This window comes from Archocentrus centrarchus, chromosome 9 (assembly GCF_007364275.1).
Source record: "Archocentrus centrarchus isolate MPI-CPG fArcCen1 chromosome 9, fArcCen1, whole genome shotgun sequence".
Classification (NCBI taxonomy): Eukaryota; Metazoa; Chordata; class Actinopteri; order Cichliformes; family Cichlidae; genus Archocentrus; species Archocentrus centrarchus.
The window spans coordinates 2,483,038-2,500,528 of NC_044354.1; the positions used below are offsets into that span (position 1 = coordinate 2,483,038).

General features: G+C 40.0%; 1 protein-coding gene across 1 annotated transcript in view; it reads right to left on the reverse strand.

The window, feature by feature from the left end:
* ksr2 (kinase suppressor of ras 2) overlaps positions 1–17,491 on the reverse strand; it is a 116,362-nt gene that overhangs the window by 23,901 nt on the left and 74,970 nt on the right. The window contains exons 7-13 of the mRNA XM_030738162.1: positions 7,698–7,767; positions 6,346–6,429; positions 5,931–6,016; positions 5,247–5,267; positions 4,876–4,985; positions 2,572–2,740; positions 2,210–2,251 (exon numbers count right to left, since the gene is read on the reverse strand). Of these exons, the coding sequence (XP_030594022.1) occupies positions 2,210–2,251; positions 2,572–2,740; positions 4,876–4,985; positions 5,247–5,267; positions 5,931–6,016; positions 6,346–6,429; positions 7,698–7,767 (582 nt within the window). The remainder of the gene's footprint in view (positions 1–2,209; positions 2,252–2,571; positions 2,741–4,875; positions 4,986–5,246; positions 5,268–5,930; positions 6,017–6,345; positions 6,430–7,697; positions 7,768–17,491) is intronic.

The following is a 17,491-nucleotide window of genomic DNA, read 5'->3' on the forward strand; positions in this document are numbered from 1 at the left end:
CATCAGTATGAAAGGAAAAATAACTATGTGATCAGACCTGCAATGAGGTCATAAATGACTCCACTTCATCAGCTTCAGTTGCAACAACAGCTTGGTTGTTTCAGTATTTCATTGTAACTACTTATGCCATTTTTTTCCCCGTAGCTTTTCATACTTTTGTTGCTTCTGTTCTCTGGTGTGTTGTTTTATAGTTGCTTCTCATGTACCTCTTGAATTCCATTAGATCACAAATTCCCCTTTATTAAATTTGATTTTTTTTTTTAGACATCCTGTTCAAACAAATATCAGCCGTTGAAATATTTAGTAGTTCAGTCGGTTTATTAAATTCTTAATAATCAAAAACTTCACTAAATATGTAAGAAATTAAAATGTGAAGATGGAGGTTTGGGGTTAGAGACTGACGCTGATGAATCTGATTTTAAAAAACATCTAATCCTATCATAACTTCAAAGTACCATGAAATGAATGATAATCTTTGCATAATGATAAAAATCAATTCTAAGCTCTGGTTCTTTGTCTGGTTTCTAGAAGTCACTAGAAAATTAAACCATCTAAGGAAGTACTTTAATGTATAGATTGTGTCGATATTTCTTGAATGGTGAGATTGACGGACTTCCTGATACGGTCTGAATGGAATGAAAAAAAAATTTCAGTTGCTACTTTTCTCTTGTATGTGTCAAACTGGATGTATATGCATATGCATGGGAGTCCAAATATATGTAAGAGCATGTATGCACTGAAAAGGGAAATGTATGTATATATTTGTGAGTAGAAATAAATGCATGTTAAAGAAAAAAGAAAGTACGTGTGCATGAAACTATATGTAAAAGGAGAACGTTTGTGTGTACCTGTGACAATATATAAATATAAAAGGGGAACAGAGATATGCAAGAATGTAGATTTCTGTAAGTGAAGAGAGAAAGTTTATATGTGAGAGCATCAGAGTGAATTCAGGCCTGCGTGTCCTTCATATCAAATGTATCTAATGTCGTATCGAGCATTTATTTTTCAGCTGTCACCACTTAAATGAAGCAAACAGCTCCACGATGAAAATCCTGTGGTGCTAATACCATGTTCTGTGGTCTGAAGCACAGAGAAAGTCAGTGTGTGCGGCAGGTTTCATTAGCACAGAATGAGAGCAGATTGGATTCTCCCCTCTATTACTTGCAAACATTAATCTTCAACATATAAGATGGACTAAGGTCAGCTATGCTGTTGTATTCCCCTCTGAAAGACATCAGAGGATTCACTGCTACACTTGTTGCCTGCACTGGCACACGACACGGACCATTTTTGATACAAAAACACAAAGCGTGAGCCACAGAAAGCATTCTCTTTGTAGCACGGTGCATTACAAGCTGGCACCATCTCCTCACAGCGAGGGACCTGTTATTGTTTTCTGTGTGGAGCCTGCACTGATGTTATTATGGATTTGCTCCAAAGACCTGCCAGCCAAGAGGACTGAAAGCTCCAAACTGTCCAGTGCTGTGAATCCGATGCACTCGTGTAACTATGCAGCTGCTCCATTTGATAGAATGTCAAAGTTTGTGTATCCCGACATTCTGGCACAATGTCCGCTCATATATGCTCCAACCCCATCAAAGTGAACACTGATACAAAGACCACATATTAATCCATTTAAAATCATATCATCATTGCAGCTTGGAGGCTCGTGCTTATGTATTTTGTTTTGTTTTGTAGTCTTTTCCAAACAGAACAGAGCAGTAAATTTCATATGAGCTGACAAAGGCACTTTGATTGATGGGGAGCACTAAGCAGTTGGGTTGGATCATGTTGTTACATTGTTTCAGCATAAAGGTAGCTGAAGTGAAGTATGTGTGGCTACAATAATGCTGCTGCGTGCTGAACAGTATAATTATGCATTTCCAAAACTCTGTCTCTCCAGATTTCAGTTACACCTCACTCTTTACCTAACACCACTCCAGCCTGTCTCAGCTATAATAACCTGCCAAATGAGCAAAGACTGTTTGGTACCAGTGTGGGCAAGAGCAAAGAGTCTGGATATTGACAAATCATTAGAAAGCCCAAATGAGACGAGCGCGAGTGGGTGTAGCGGCTGAGATTTTTCAAGCAGGCCAAGGTGAGGGGATGAAAACCACCAACAACATCAAAAGGGCTCTCCTTACTCATCCTTGGCTGGATGCAATGCATTACAGGAAGGGGAAATAATCAATTTTGAGGTACTTACCAGGGAATATGAACTGTTGCTTGTATTTGAAATAACTGGAGGCTGTGGAAGGCGACAAAAGAAGAGCTGGAGTTTGATAAAAGTTGAGTAGACTTTCCAAAGTTTACATGTAAATCTGTTATTTAAGCATTTAAAGTCAAATTAGTTTGAACGAAGCTATCTCTCTATATCCATTTGCTTGGATCATTAATTTCAGCTCTTAGTTCTCACTCCCTGTTCTGGCATTTTATTTATTTTTAGCAAAGGCAAATTATTTGAGCAAAAAACTACTTACAATTGCAATTACTTAATTTAGCTTGAGCTCTGGCATCCATTGGAATAATTAGCATAATGCTAAGAGGAAGTATAGGTGGGCTAAATACCAGTCAAGTTGAACTGTTTCTGTTGCCGTGCTGACTGTGGGGAGGGGTGTAGAGGTGAGGGGGGCGTGGCACTGCTGGGCAAAGGAGGAGCCGGTGAGGAGGGGGTGGAGGAGGTGGTGGATGAGGGGTTACTGCTGGAGTCTGGTTGGTATGGGACTGGGATGTGATCCTGAGAAGAGACAGAACAGATAAAGACAAACAGAGGCTTTACTCAAACTCTAGTACCTGCAATTTTAAAGGGAATTTAAAGGGTCATATTTACTAAGTGGGGCTTATTAGCATGAGGTTCTGGTTTCTCTACTAACGATGAGCTAATTTAGAACCACAGCTGAGGTAACGACCGATGTAATCTACAAAGAGCAGCAAAAATTAATGGAACAAAAATGAGCAGAGCCAAGTGCAGGTGTTACATGGGTTTCTCTCTGGAAACAGTGCAGTAAACAGTGCAGCGGAAATAGTGGCAGTGGTGCAGTGGGTAGGCGCTCGCCTTGCAGCCGGAAGGTTGCGCTGCGTTGTGTCCTTGGGCAAGACACTTAAACCACATTGCCTAACGGTAACGCTGATCTCTGGCTACACGACTGCAGATGCTCGTCTCTGGATGAGTGATCCATAGACGAGAGCCTTGTGTGCACAATGGCAATGAGTTGAATCTAACATCTAATTAAGATCTGCTGAAGGAGAATCAATATGTTTTTGTCTTAGAAATTTAAAAAAATATATATATATCAAAGGTTAGAAATGACCTGGGACAGTATGCAGATCACTGTGTGCATACTCTGGGTAAATATGACAGCTCTGGTGAGGCACCCGACTGGCACAGTCATTAAATGCGGCCCTTACTCTGTTAATTGTGAAAGGCTCTCACTCTGCTGTACTGCTGCCCTCTCTCTCCACCGAACTTGGAGTCTCCAGAGTGATTTTCCAGCTTCAAGGCAGAACTTTTTATTCATTTCAGAACAAAGTGAACATGAGAGACTTGAAACTTGCCTGACAGATGTAATCCATCACAATGAGCACTGTACTCAACTTTCCTCTAAAATGTTTCTCATATCATCATCATCATCATCATCACAGCGGATCAGTTCTTCAGCTGAAGATTTAGCAACAAAAAAAACCTACATGGCAGCACCGGACTAGACTAGTTACTTATTATAATAATTTCATATTGAAGCCTAATCATCCAAAGACTGTTTGTGTGCAACATTTTTTGAGCAATAATTAAACAAACAACACAAAAAAAAGAGAATATTAATAAAAATAGATCATATTTTATTTGCTCAGGAGCCAACTGTTAAATCTCATCAACACTTTCAAACTGCAATTTAAAAAACCCACAACAGACAAAAAAAAAATAGATGTTGGACTTTTCAATATGATGGATTATCTTCCTCAAGCAACTTTCTACAGTTTCTTGATTTTGAAAGTGCGCCGGACTGAAGGAAATCAATGGCAGCCTGGAAGGTGGTGAAACAATCTGAAGATTTAGGGAATGCTTTGTTTTAAAAAAAAAAAAATGCAGTTTGGAAAAAATTAATCCAACCAATATCATCTTCATCAAATGCATGTTAGACCTCAACAAGAAATCATCATCTGGAAAGGAAAGGGATAAACTTTGTGCACCAGCCACATACTTTGATACTTGAAGACTAAATTAATTCAAATCCAGGTGCTAAATAGTTTTTTTCTAATTATAATAACTCCACAAGATAACTGTTTGTGTTTCATAATTATACCTTTAAACTATAGGTTATATGAGGAAATGAATGTGAACATAATCAGAAGCTGTGTATTTTTACTACCTCCTTATTAAAATTTAAAGTTCGTAATTAAGATTCGAGTTTTAGAAATTTGAATCTAAAGGGAGCTCGAACCCTCGAAACACACTCCAGCTTCTGAGCACCTTAAACTGTTGAACAAAGGTAACTCCTTAGTTCACCTGATCATGTTTTAACTTCACCAGGACAAACGTGGAAGCTGTGGAGGTTTGAAGGCCGTACTCACATGTTTATACCCGCCTAATATTTCCTAACAAGCACATTTGCTTCACAGGATTTCCAGCACGGCGTTGCCACCGTGGGGATTTTAACTTTTTTCTGTGGAACTGAGCTGAATTTGATAGATGTGCTGGCTACAAAATATCCAGTGTAGGAAAACAAATCCATCTGTGTAAACATCAATATTGCTGAAATATATTTTCGTACGGTTTCCCGATTCCAAATACGCAGTGACTCACAAAGCTCCCAAAAATAAATGTAGGACAAGTAAGACGCAGAGTGTAATACACGGTTTATTTTCCACCCTTACCTTGTTGATTTTGTTGGTTTTGGGGAGCGTCTGACTGATGTGCAGGTCTGTGTACCTGAGCGGGTTGTTGATGTCACATGGCACTGATTCAGTCCGTACCAGACGAGCTACTGCAGGGAAAAACAGCACAAAGGAACAATGAAGCTCTGTGGGAGATTGACATTAAACAATAATTGTCTAACAGCTTTAGGAAAATTCTTTATCAAGCCCTGCTTTTAATGTGGAAAAATGAACAAACTGCTTCTCCTCGAACACCATCCATCTTTTATCGCACAGACACCATTAAAACAAATTTCCTTAAGCAAACTATGTCATTAAGAAACTGTCATTTTCTCTAATGAAGGCAAAGACATCTAATTAGTGCTCTTTACCTTGAGTTGTTCCTTGATGATCTTAGTTAGAGAAGAAGGAAAAGGGGGAAGGCAGAGAGAGGACAAAAGAAAAAAAAATCTGAATTCTCACGACAGATAACGGGAATTTCTTCAGTTCTGTCTGTCAGGATAAACAGCTCGTGACCACATGTGTCGAACCTTCATGGATTAATTAATCAGCAGATAGCCCATACCTGCAGAAACAGTTTCCCCTTTATGACTGAAAAATGTAACTTCATTAGCTCAGTGGACTCACATATGTGTGTGTGTGTGTGTGTGCGTGTGTATATATATATATATATATATATATATATATATATATATATATATATATATATATATAAATAAAATAATGGTTGAGAAAGGCATTAATCCTGACTAAGCTGCCAGTGGTTAATCATTAATCCTCTCTTACTCTCACACAAGATTTTTAGAAATCTTTGTCATTTATTTGCTGCTTAATTATCTGCCAAATATAATTAAATAGAAATAAGTAGCCGACCAGTAGAAAATAAGATGAAGCTGTGGGTTTGTTTTCTTTTTGTCCTCCTGTTTTTTTTTTAATCAGCAGCTGCCATGAATTCAACCTGACTTCAAACTGTCGACAGGACTGAAATCTGACTTACAAAATGTGGAAATCCATTAAAGATGTGTAAATATTATTAAATTACATTAAAAAAATACCTTTGAGAGATTCTCTTCCACCTCGCTGTATGATCAGTAAATGGCAAGGCGGGGCTTCTTTGGTGCATTTGTTGTGGCACTTCAGCCTGAGCACGTACAAAAAAGAAAAACTTTATTAGTGTGTGTCTTCTTGTTGTTTTGTGTGATTTACACAGCAACAAAAACCTGTGCAAAGTGGCGACATTATTATGCAGACAAAGAGACAATAGATGCAAATTGGAAATTTATTCGAGTGAGCTAAAAAACAAAAGGGGTCACTGATGTGTGTCATGTAGAAAAACAATCAAAAGAGACAAAAGGATGTAAATGAAAGATGGCACACTAACAAAATAAGAGCAGATGTGTGGGACTGGACATTAACTCCTACTATGACTGCAGCGATAGGTACTGAACACGGACCAGTCCTGATACCTACTTGCAGTTTTTACATTTCAGTCCAAACAACATTCCCTTTCCACACACTATGCATGTCTGGGACATCCAATATTTTGTGGAAAACCTACAAGCAAAAGAAGACACAGTGAGTTTTTGAGTCAATGACATGAATTTTTAATTTGCTGCACATCTGTATGACATGTTGTTGTTCTTCATTACGTCTTTTATTTATTCTTCTGTACTTTGGTCCATTGCGGTTGTTTTAAAGTGTGTTATGAATAAAGCTGGTATGGTATGGTTTGCTTTCATAACGTTCTCTCACTCAGAGCGACGGCATTCCCCGCCTCGCCTTTCTGCAAAGATAATACATGCCTGAAGAAGCCGCCGCTCTAAAAGTGTTAACCTTCCTAATCTCCCTCACCTCCCTATTTAATTTGTGCCAATTTCATTTTCATCTTTCAGCAGCGCTGTGCGAATGAATAGGCTATAAGGTTTTTACATCAATACAACAATCAGTTTGAGTAATGGGAGTTTGGAGGCCCGTGTCACTGCTGAAGAGTCCAGCGCTGCGCCTTTGACGATAAACAAATCCACAGTGTGCTTTGCTACCGAGAACAAATTCCCTTCACACACTGACTGAGTGGCCTGAGCATGTATGTGACTATTGGCTGATGCAATGCCAGCAGTGTGGCTGGCTGGCTAATGGCAGGTGACTAATGTAGTCTGACGGAATCAAAATCTCTTTATTATGTCCTTCCTTTTCATCAACTGAGAGGCGCAGCTTACTCCAGCCAACTCCACCTGAATGATTCTTTGAGTAGGCTGTCAACTATGAATGATAATATGAAATTAAGAGCAGATTCTGCTGAAAGAAATCATCTTTCTGCACAGGGGAGGCCCTAAAGTGGTGGGTTATGCACCAGCTACACAAATGCATTTATCATAACATGCCAACAATGCGATCAAGGGCACACGTCTGAAAAATGCAAATTGGCATCAAGGAGACTGCTGGATGGAATAATGGTATCTCTTAAAAGCATTAATCACCTTAATCTTCAAATAGCAGCTATATGCATTACATTTGTGCTCAGTTTGGCTCCGTAGGAAGAAGCTTAAAGCTTCTTTTTCCACCTCACAGACTTTCAACAGGAAAAAACACCCACGTTCTTCACGTTGCTAAGATCCCCCAACTAATACTGTAGCTATTGTTTTACTTTGTAGATCACAAGCATTTGGAGTCAAGCAGGGTGAGAGAGAGAAAGAGAGCAAGAAAACTGAGATGAGTTACACAAGAGGCCCTTTTTAATTGGACTGCCATTCTATCACAGACGTGAGTGCATGCACGGAGGCAACCTCGTGCACACTCACCCACATATTTTCCTTTATGCATACCTGTGTTTTATTGAGTTTCCCAGATCTCTTCGGGGAATCTGTGGGGACCAGCGAGGCACTGAGAGAGTGTCTGGAGGAAGAGAGGGGGAGAGACAGAGGCATGGTTGTTACTTTTTGGGGGTTTCTTCCAGTATGTCTTTCAGAATTGACTAAACATCTGGCATTATGAATTACATTTAGCATGTATGGCATTTCAATGAATGGACTGTTTTTGTAGCAACAAACTGATTTTGGTATCAGCTTTAATTAGTTGTTAAGTTTCAGGTTTAATGAGATGCTGTCCTCGTTATCAAGACAGAGGAGGTAGGTAGGTAGGTAGTGGAGGCAGGGGGAAAATCAATAGAGCATAGTGTCATGATATTTTGCGTGGCAATATCTTATCAATACTCTGACACCAAAAATCAATATCTTATTATATAAATTGCAAATACAATTTGTTAGTATTAGAATGCCACCTTTGGTTGCTCTCTTATTCATGAGGGATTAGCACAGCGAGGAGCGCTGCCTGTTTGAGATGGCAGATTTTTCCTTCCTCACAAAACCTCAGAGGGATTTATGTCTCCTTCAGGGACTGAACCAGGGATTTTCTGCTTGTTAAGCAAACATGTAAACCACTACAGTATGGAATAATAAAATCAAATGCTTTTTTATTTTTTGTTTTTTTTAGTGAAGTTAGCAGAGGTGACAACGTGCAGAAACAAAGATGGTGGATAGGAGAAAGAAATCAGAAAAGAGATGTTTGCATTTTAAAAGGGTCAAAGGGACAAAGCGTGGATGTGACATATTTGAATATAAGATGGATTTGCAAGGAGTGTTATACGTAAAATACACTGGGGATCCTGCAAAGATGAGAGCTCATCTCACACACCGCTATCATGAAATAAGGTTAGCGAAGAACATCAAAGCCAATGTTAAATCAGCTCAACCAAAAAAAAAAAAAAACAACTAACACATTTTTCTTGAAAAAAAATCAAAGTTCATCACCTAATTTATGCACAAAGACCCGTGTCATTATGGAAAATGAGGGCTTTCTTTACATGATCAAGACCCTGGAAACCAGGTATGTGAAACTGTGTTCTCATGGGCACAGCTATACATGACAGCACTTCTCTCTCAGACTGCTGGCTTACTTGTGGTTCCTCGGATACTTAAGAGTAGAATGGGAGGCAGAGCCTTCAGCTTTCAGGCCCCTCTTCTGTGGAACCAGCTCCCAGCTTGGATTCAGGAGACAGACACCCTCTCTATTTTTAAGATTAGGCTTAAAACTTTCCTTTATGATCAAGCTTATAGTTAGGGCTGGATCAGGTGACTCTGAACCCTCCCTTAGTTATGCTGCTATAGGCCTAGGCTGCTGGGGGGTTCCCATAATGCACTAAGTGTTTCTTTTCATTCACCTCTTTCACGCTGTTTATACCCCACTTCGCATTTAATCAATAATTATTATTAATCTCTGTCTCTCCCCCCTCAGCAGATGACCCCCCCTCTCTGAGCCTGGTTCTGCTGGAGGTTTCTTCCTGTTAAAGGGAGTTTTTCCTTCCCACTGTCACCAAGTGCTGCTCATAGGGGGTCGTTTTGACTGTTGGGGTTTCTCTGTATTATTGTAGGATCTTTACCCACAATACAAAGTACATTGAGGCGACTGTTTGTTGTGATATGGTGCTATATAAATAAAACTGAATTGAATTGAATTGAATTGAATTGAATTGAATACCCAAGTTCTACAAGTTCTACAGTGAAGTGAAGCATAAAGTTGAGTAAAGTGTGAGTACAACAGAGAGGGTTGCATTATCTTGTAACGTGTAGATGTCACAGGCTGTGGATTCATAAGTGCCTACAATTCATGTTTGCACACAGTTAAATTGGACTAGACTGTAATATAAACAGTTCATGCAAAATTTACGTCACAAACAGTCGATAGATGTGTTATTACAATACTAAGTATATCACAAGATGTTTAAGATTGCAATAATATCTTAAGTTAAGTATCGAGGTATCATATTGTGGAGGCTCTGGTGATTCCCATTTCTAGTAGGTAGATAGGTTTATAAATGTCCAGATGAATGTATGAAAAGGTACAAATAATAAGTACAGTAATGAAACAAACAAGACTAGACAATGTAATATATAATGAAAACCTGCTCTCTCTTTAGTGCATTTTGTCAGCCTTTCAGGATGAAAACAGAACAAGCTGAATTATTACCACTTGTTTGAATTGGTTGCTGCCGATATCCCCTGATAACCAGGCTACTATCTTTAATCTATTGTAAGGAACTCTGGCTTTAAAAGATTTTTACCACAAAAACCTTTCACATGGTCCATTAGTGCTTTCAATGACCGAGCAGCCTGCTTCATTCATGAGCCACCTCTTAATACCAGGTGAAAACGGTATCAAACACTGAATTGCCTGTGAAGGTGGCTGGATGTGGTAGATATGCTTTGAGATGATATCACACTCTAAAGAAGTGCTGGCTGCCAATAATAAAGAGCCATGCTGAAAAATTCGGACATAGTCACAGGTCATGCTGGAAAAACCCATAATGGAGGATCATTTTCAATTCAGTTATTTTCAATTTCTGCAGAAACCGCACGTACTACAGGTCCACTTAGGTGATTTTCAGCTACACCTTTACCAAAAAACGGAAGAGGAAAAAGTACGAGAATACCTTAGCAGAGGATGAGGAGGAGGCTACTGATAGATAGAAAGAAATTATATTTCTAATTATTTCTATTTTGGATTTTAATTTTCAAGCAATTAAAAACAGAAATCTTTATGATGGACGTCATCAATTTTTTTTACATCTGCCAAATGTGTAACAGATGTACATGTCTGATGCTGCAAGAATAAATATGTTTCATGAAAACAACACAAACATATCCTTGATCAAATACTGCGTGTAAAATATAGTTTTCAAAGAATCTTTATGCAGTTATTCACGAGTACTCTGTTTCCTTATGGTGAACATGAATGCCAGGACGAACTCTTATTGCCAAGATGTGCAGCACAGAAGACGGTCACTTCAGCTGGAGAGCCTACAACACCGCTCTCAACACATACTGTATACCAATATCATGTCTTCATCCTCTAACAACCCATAACAACCTGATGGGAGACAGTCATTTTCTAACCAATCTGACAGGTGTCCCAAAAATAAATGTCATTTAAGAGTTTTTTTTTTTTTTTTAACATATGCCACTGAATTTCTAATCATTTCTCAGGCTTCTGATTATTAGCATACCACAGATATGAAGCAGAAACCTCTGGTAACAGAAAATGTGTCAAAAACTGCAGTTCTTTAAGTAACCATCAGAGGCTGGAGGCTGAATGAGTCAATAATCATCTGTGCTAAAATCACAGCCTACAAAATACATATTTAGCCACTATTATGTTTCCCATTAGTTAAGAAAGTCTCGTTATGAAGCCTCCAGCTGAGGATTATTGCTCTTTCCATCTTGGTGTTTTGAAATTGGATGTGAAACCGAGGACACCACACACTCATCCAGCCAATGAGCATACTCTACATCGAGGATCCTGAAATCCAGGCCTCGAGGTCCGGGTGTCCTGCAGGTTTTAGATGTGTCCCTGAGCCAACACACCTGAATCAAATATAGAAGTCATTAGCAGGACTCTGAAGAACTTGACTGCACACTGAGGAGGTAATTCAGTCATTTGAATCAGGTGTGTTGGATCAGGGACACATCTAAAACCTGCAGGACACCGGACCTCGAGGCTTGGACGTGAGGATCCCTGCCCTCCATAATCCACCCTTCTGGCTCTAACCATTATTTACAAAATGAACTTCAGGTTTTATTCAATATGACCCCCATGGACATCTGTACAACTTCATCTATGGTTGCAATGCTCAACTTTACCCCAGAATACACATGCAGTATTTACACCCTGGTAAAGGTTTTGGTTTCTATAGCTAAATTCCTCCCATCTTGCTAGCAGCACTTGCTAGCATTAGCAAGCACTATCATCCAAATATGGTCACTTTTAGCTTAAATTTAAACCAACAGGGTCCCATCCACCCAACAACCAAATTTATATCATTAAGGCTTCAAAATGGAGCTTCACAAAACTCCAGTCAGGGATTAAACATATTCGCACAAGCCCGATACCCAAAGCAGCAAAACAAGGCTAAAGTCAATGGCGCTGAAGCAAAATAGAGTAACTCATATAAAAAAAATAAGAAGAAAGATTTATATTACTTTGAAATCTTTCCTATGTAACTATATTATAAATTTTCTTAGTTTTTTTTTACTCAAACAAAAGGTTAGCTTCTAACTGGCGTTATGTACTTTTAGTAATTTGCACTTTTCAGCAAGAGTGATTGGTGTTGGACTGAAGTTCTAATAACTGCAAATAAGAAAGAAAAGAAATCTTGTTTTGTTTCTTTCTTTTAATCTGGTGAGAGGCACAGTCACTTTTATTAATTCATTACGAGCCTGTAAGTAATCAGCAGCTGTCGACAGTGCTAATGTTGTGGCCCTGGTGCCATGAGCGTTTCCCGGTTCCTGTAACACCCTTCCTCCACTCCTCCTCCATTCTCTCCAGAGACTCGGTGTCTTCTCTCCACACTCCGATGCATTGCTCAATTACACTCAATCAACCTGATAACTCAATATAAAGGGGACTGACATCATCTGCTTCTTGTCCCTTTTGTTGGCAACTGCCAGATGATTGGACTTGTCAGCAGTGGGGCCAGAGTTCTTTTTCATCCTGTGTGTGTTTGTGTGCAGTTTGATCATCGGTGGTTTTCTTTAACTAAAACCTTTTATGATCCTGGAACTCCTGCAGGAGCAGGTGACGGGCATTTTTACGAGAACACAATGAAGACGGTTAAGAAAAAGCAGAAGCTTAAGAAATTGGAGAATATTCTGTTTGAATAAGTTTTTCCCTCTATGAGATGTTGCAGCTGGCTTATGTCTTTTAGAGTTATAATGAAGCTGCCATGTGGCTGCCATCACTTGTTTGGCTTCTTTCTTAGGACAACATGAGTTTGCCTGGCCATACTGTTAATACATTAGCTGCTCTTGTATTGCTCCATAAGGGCTTGCCATAGCATCAAGTGTTCTGAACTGCCTTGTACCATGCCTGAGCACTATTACCCCCCCCCCCCAACTCCCCTGCTGACCTGCACTCACAATACCCTAATGATCCAGGCCTTAATAAAGTAGTTTTACTGTTTTTGTCTGGGTCTATTGTAACAACAGAACACCTATTTGTTACATTTAGAAGCAGTCAAGATGAAATAAATGCAGAGGAGTTTCAAACACTCGTACACAAACAGAACACTTGATCAGTAAACAGAAAATTAAACTAATTAAAAACCTGAAATTGAGCATCTGCGGAGGTGCCACCGTGGCAGTTCAACAGTCCGGGGAGGAAAAACAAGTATTTTGACGGAGGTTAAAAAAGCACATGTCAGTGTACATGTTCACACACGGGTGACATCTAGTCACCCGACGAAACACTGAAAACTTTGAAAAATCCCAAACCAACATAGAAATAAAAACTAGGGTGCATACTTTCTAAGTGCATGTTTGCTTACAGTATGTGTGCTAGTGTGTGTGACAGATGAGCCTCCAGGAGCTGACAAACCCCAAGGCGCCAGACAACAGTGTCCTCCTCCATCTTCTCTTATTGGCCTCAGCCTAATTAAGCTGAGGCCTTCCATCCCCCTCCTCCACAGGCTTGTCATATGACACACATCAGGCCACGGGGTTGAGAGGGTGTGTGCTTGAGTGGATGTGCGTGTTTGTGCGTGAGTGGACGTGCGCGTGTGTGTGTGTGCATTTTTTATGTGGGTTAAAAAGAAAAATGTAACTACAGCGAGAGATGAAGGAATCCATGTTTCTGTCTGTCCATGGGTTAAATAGATGGGGCGGGTGTGCACGTGCGCAGAGATAAAGAGACTACTTGAGTCTAGGAGCCTACTTACAGCCAAATATAGTTTATTTGACGTGAGACTGAGATGCCTCTCTACCTGATTGACTGAATGCTAAACACTGCTATTCCCCACGGAGAAGAAATGTTTACTGTGGGTAAAGGAGAAGAAAGCAAAGCGAGTGACAATTCAAAAACACAAACAACATGAAAAAAATCAGACATGAATTCTAATCATTCTCATTGTCAGCGCTATTACCAAATCATCTCACCCACACCTACTCTCATCATTATCAGAATTATCAAGGTCGTACTGTTCAATGGGCAGATTGTAGCACTTTGGCAGTTCGGATAAAAGCTTCAATCAAATGGTTGAATGCAATCAACGGCACACATAACAGGCACAGTATAATCAAGAGGTAATCAATAGCTTAAGCTTGGAATACCAAACAAATACAGCAGCAATGAACAGCATTAGAAAACACACACTGCTTCCATAAGAGAGCTTGAAGCATGTTTAACCAGATGAGGGTCTGACTTGATGGTATACGTACAGCGGACTGCGCAGAGCAGCAGAAAAAGTCAGCAGGACTGTAAAAGTGCGTGGGTGTTTGCTGCATAACGTGCTGCATTATTGTACATGAGTGTTATAGGAGTGACATGTTGCACACCGCATCTCATTATTCCCCATCCATGTGTTTTAATGAGCCTTTACACAGGGTGAAATTACACAACTGAACAAAGCGTATTTGTTTGTGGAATAACAGCAAGACATAAACTAAGAAGGGGGGGGGGGGGGGGGGGGGTCCAGTTGCATGTGCCAAAGCAAGGTTGCACAGTTGCTATGACAACAGCAACACGCTGATCAAGGATTTTTGTTTTTGCATTTTATGTCATATATATATGACATATTTGACAAGCAAGAATACACAGATACATAATTGCAAATCAAATATATACACACGCACAAAAGCTGCGATACACTGACAATAGCAATCACAGCCTAAAGACAAAAACAGCAATTATCTTGGATGAAACAAGTGTCTTAATACTTCTTTATAGTTAGTTGGAGTCTATTAAGACTGCTGGTTTAAGCATGCCAGTGAGGCAGAGGGAGGAGGGATGGGAGAACAGATGATGCCTGGAGGTCTTATGGCTCGGCAGAGACTTCCTCAGTTGAAGAACTCGAGTTTCTCAGAGCATACAGACAAGTAACCCAACCAACAGGCACAGCATGTTTTAGTAGTGAGGCAAGTCTAAGCCAACAGAAGGCTTTCAGGTTCCATGACACACCCTCTGGCACCCATATCAAGGGCCATAGCTTTTGGAAAACACTAACAACTACAGCTATTTGTTTAAGTAAATACACTAATTTGCTGTCTCATTAGAAATTAATGCTAATGGGGGTCTTGTTCCACCCATGTGCTGTTCCACCTTAAATGAAATTGAATCAACGTAAAGTAGAAGGATACTTCTGTGGTGCACGTTTTGTTCTGTAACAATTGTCATTACCCTGCTGGCTAGTTGGCTATTAAACCATTTTGTTTAGATTAGCTGAGCTGTCAGTGGGATCAGTGGGAACTTCTGTACACAAACAACAATGCAGTGTAGATGCAGTGTTAACAAAGACTCCTCTGACTTGTGACGTTGTTTCTAACACCTTGGAGCCCATTTAAAGCACCAAGTGAGACAGAAAGTAAATTAGGTCCTACTAACAAACGTTTACAGTCTGGAAAGAAGTTTTTACTTTTTACGCCTGATGATACAGGACAAGACGATGAAATGAAAAGTCATAACAACCCGAGTCCTGGAAAGAGAAACAGAGAAAAACAGCTAATACACAATAACATATTAAAGTCCATCTATTTTTTTAACCACTTATAGAAATACAGCAGTCTGAGACTGAATGCCTCCACAAAGGATGGAAATTCTTTCCATGCCATATTTGATTACAGAAAAATACCTCAATCTGATATAGTTTGTGATATTTATCTGAGAACATCAAGAAGACAATCAGTTTTTTTTTCTTATTTCAACTTGATATGTGTTTGTGAGCTCTGTGAAGGACTGGTGACCTGTCCAGAGTGTACCTGGCCTCTCAACCAGTGACAGTTGGGATAGGCTCTTGCCCCCCTTGTACTGGATAAGCAGAAGAAAATGGATGGATGGATGGATGGATGGATGGATGGATGGATGGATGGATGGATGGATGGATGGATGGATGGATGGATGTTAACTGTCCAATTTTCTTGCAATGGTAAAGAATCCTTCTGAAAATTCCTGGATCAATTCGATTCAATTTTATTTATATAGCGCCATATCACAACAAACAGTCGCCTCAAGGCGCTTTGTATTGTGGGTAAAGACTCTACAATAATACAGAGAAAACCCAACAGTCAAAACGACCCCCTATGAGCAGCACTTGGTGACAGTGGGAAGGAAAAACTCCCTTTTAACAGGAAGAAACCTCCAGCAGAACCAGGCTCAGGGAGGGGGGGGGTCATCTGCTGAGGGGGGGCTGAGGGGAGAAAGCCAGAGATTAATAACAATTAATGATTAAATGCAGAGTGGAGTATAAACAAAGTAAATAAGGTGAATGAAAAGGAACAGTGCATTATGGGAACCCCCCAGCAGCCTAGGCCTATAGTAGCATAACTAAGGGAGGGTTCAGGGTCACCTGATCCAGCCCTAACTATAAGCTTGATCAAAAAGGAAAGTTTTAAGCCTCGTCTTAAAAATAGAGCATCCTAATATCAAAACTGACTCCAATTTTCATGCAGATCAATCCAAAACTTTATTAGTAATCCTGCTGAAAAACAAACAAACCAAATCCGTCACATAACCTCCTTGGCAGAGGCAAATAGGGTTGTGGCCAGGTAGCCAGTCCATCCAAAGACAGACACAGCCACACCAACAGCAAATTTTAGAATAATCAATTAACCTAACACATGTGCAGACTGTCAGAGAGCCCACAGGTGCACAGGCAGAACATGAAACTCCATGCAGAAAGGTTTGAACTGTGAGGCTAAAAAAAGAAGGCACTGCACTACACTGCCTTCTTTCAATGCTGTATTTATTTTTTCATTCAAATTTGATGATTTCTACCTGGTTTTTAACCCCCCCCCCCCCCCCCCCCCCCGTGCCACCAGGTGTGAAGAAGAGAACAAGAATAATAGTTTATACAAATGTAGTTTAGTAAGCTTTTTAAGTTTTGTAGTCAGTGAACAGAAGTCAAAACAGTACACATCAAAAGACATATTTTTCACTTTGCCTTCCAGACACAAATTCAAAGAGGCAGATGATTCTCTAACCTAAGTCAACAGTTTTCTTCTCGTACCTATGGACCCATGGCTGTGCCGCTTTCCTAGAATACTGAACTGAGGCCAGCTGAACTGTTCTTCTTAGATAGCCAGTTTTCCTCACGCTGTTTTAATTTCAGTGGTTATTTAGAGCCCTTATTTATTTGCCAATTCTCAGAGGGACCTCCATTGTGGTACCACATTTGGTTGCTAGGAGACCTGTGACGCAACATGCAACTGCAAAGCATCTATGCAAGGTTAGGCAGAGTGGGTGACGTCACTGGCAAACATGCAGAATTAAAAAGAGTGAGTTGTGCACAAAGCACATGAACATTTAAGCCATTTATATCCACAAGCACACACTCTCAGACTCCCACACACTCTCTCTCTCTCCAGCTCACATACGCACACATGCACACATCAGTTTCGCAGCAGGCGTGTGTTTTGGTCCATTGCCAGTGCCCTACTGGTTCTGCAAGTGGACACAAGACATCATCACAAGCCAGGGAGTCTGTCTAAGCCAATTGTGTGAACTCAAAACAGCCTGAGGCACTAGAGGTGAGCTGCCCATATATAACATCCCTCTGCGGCCATCATAACTTTTCAGA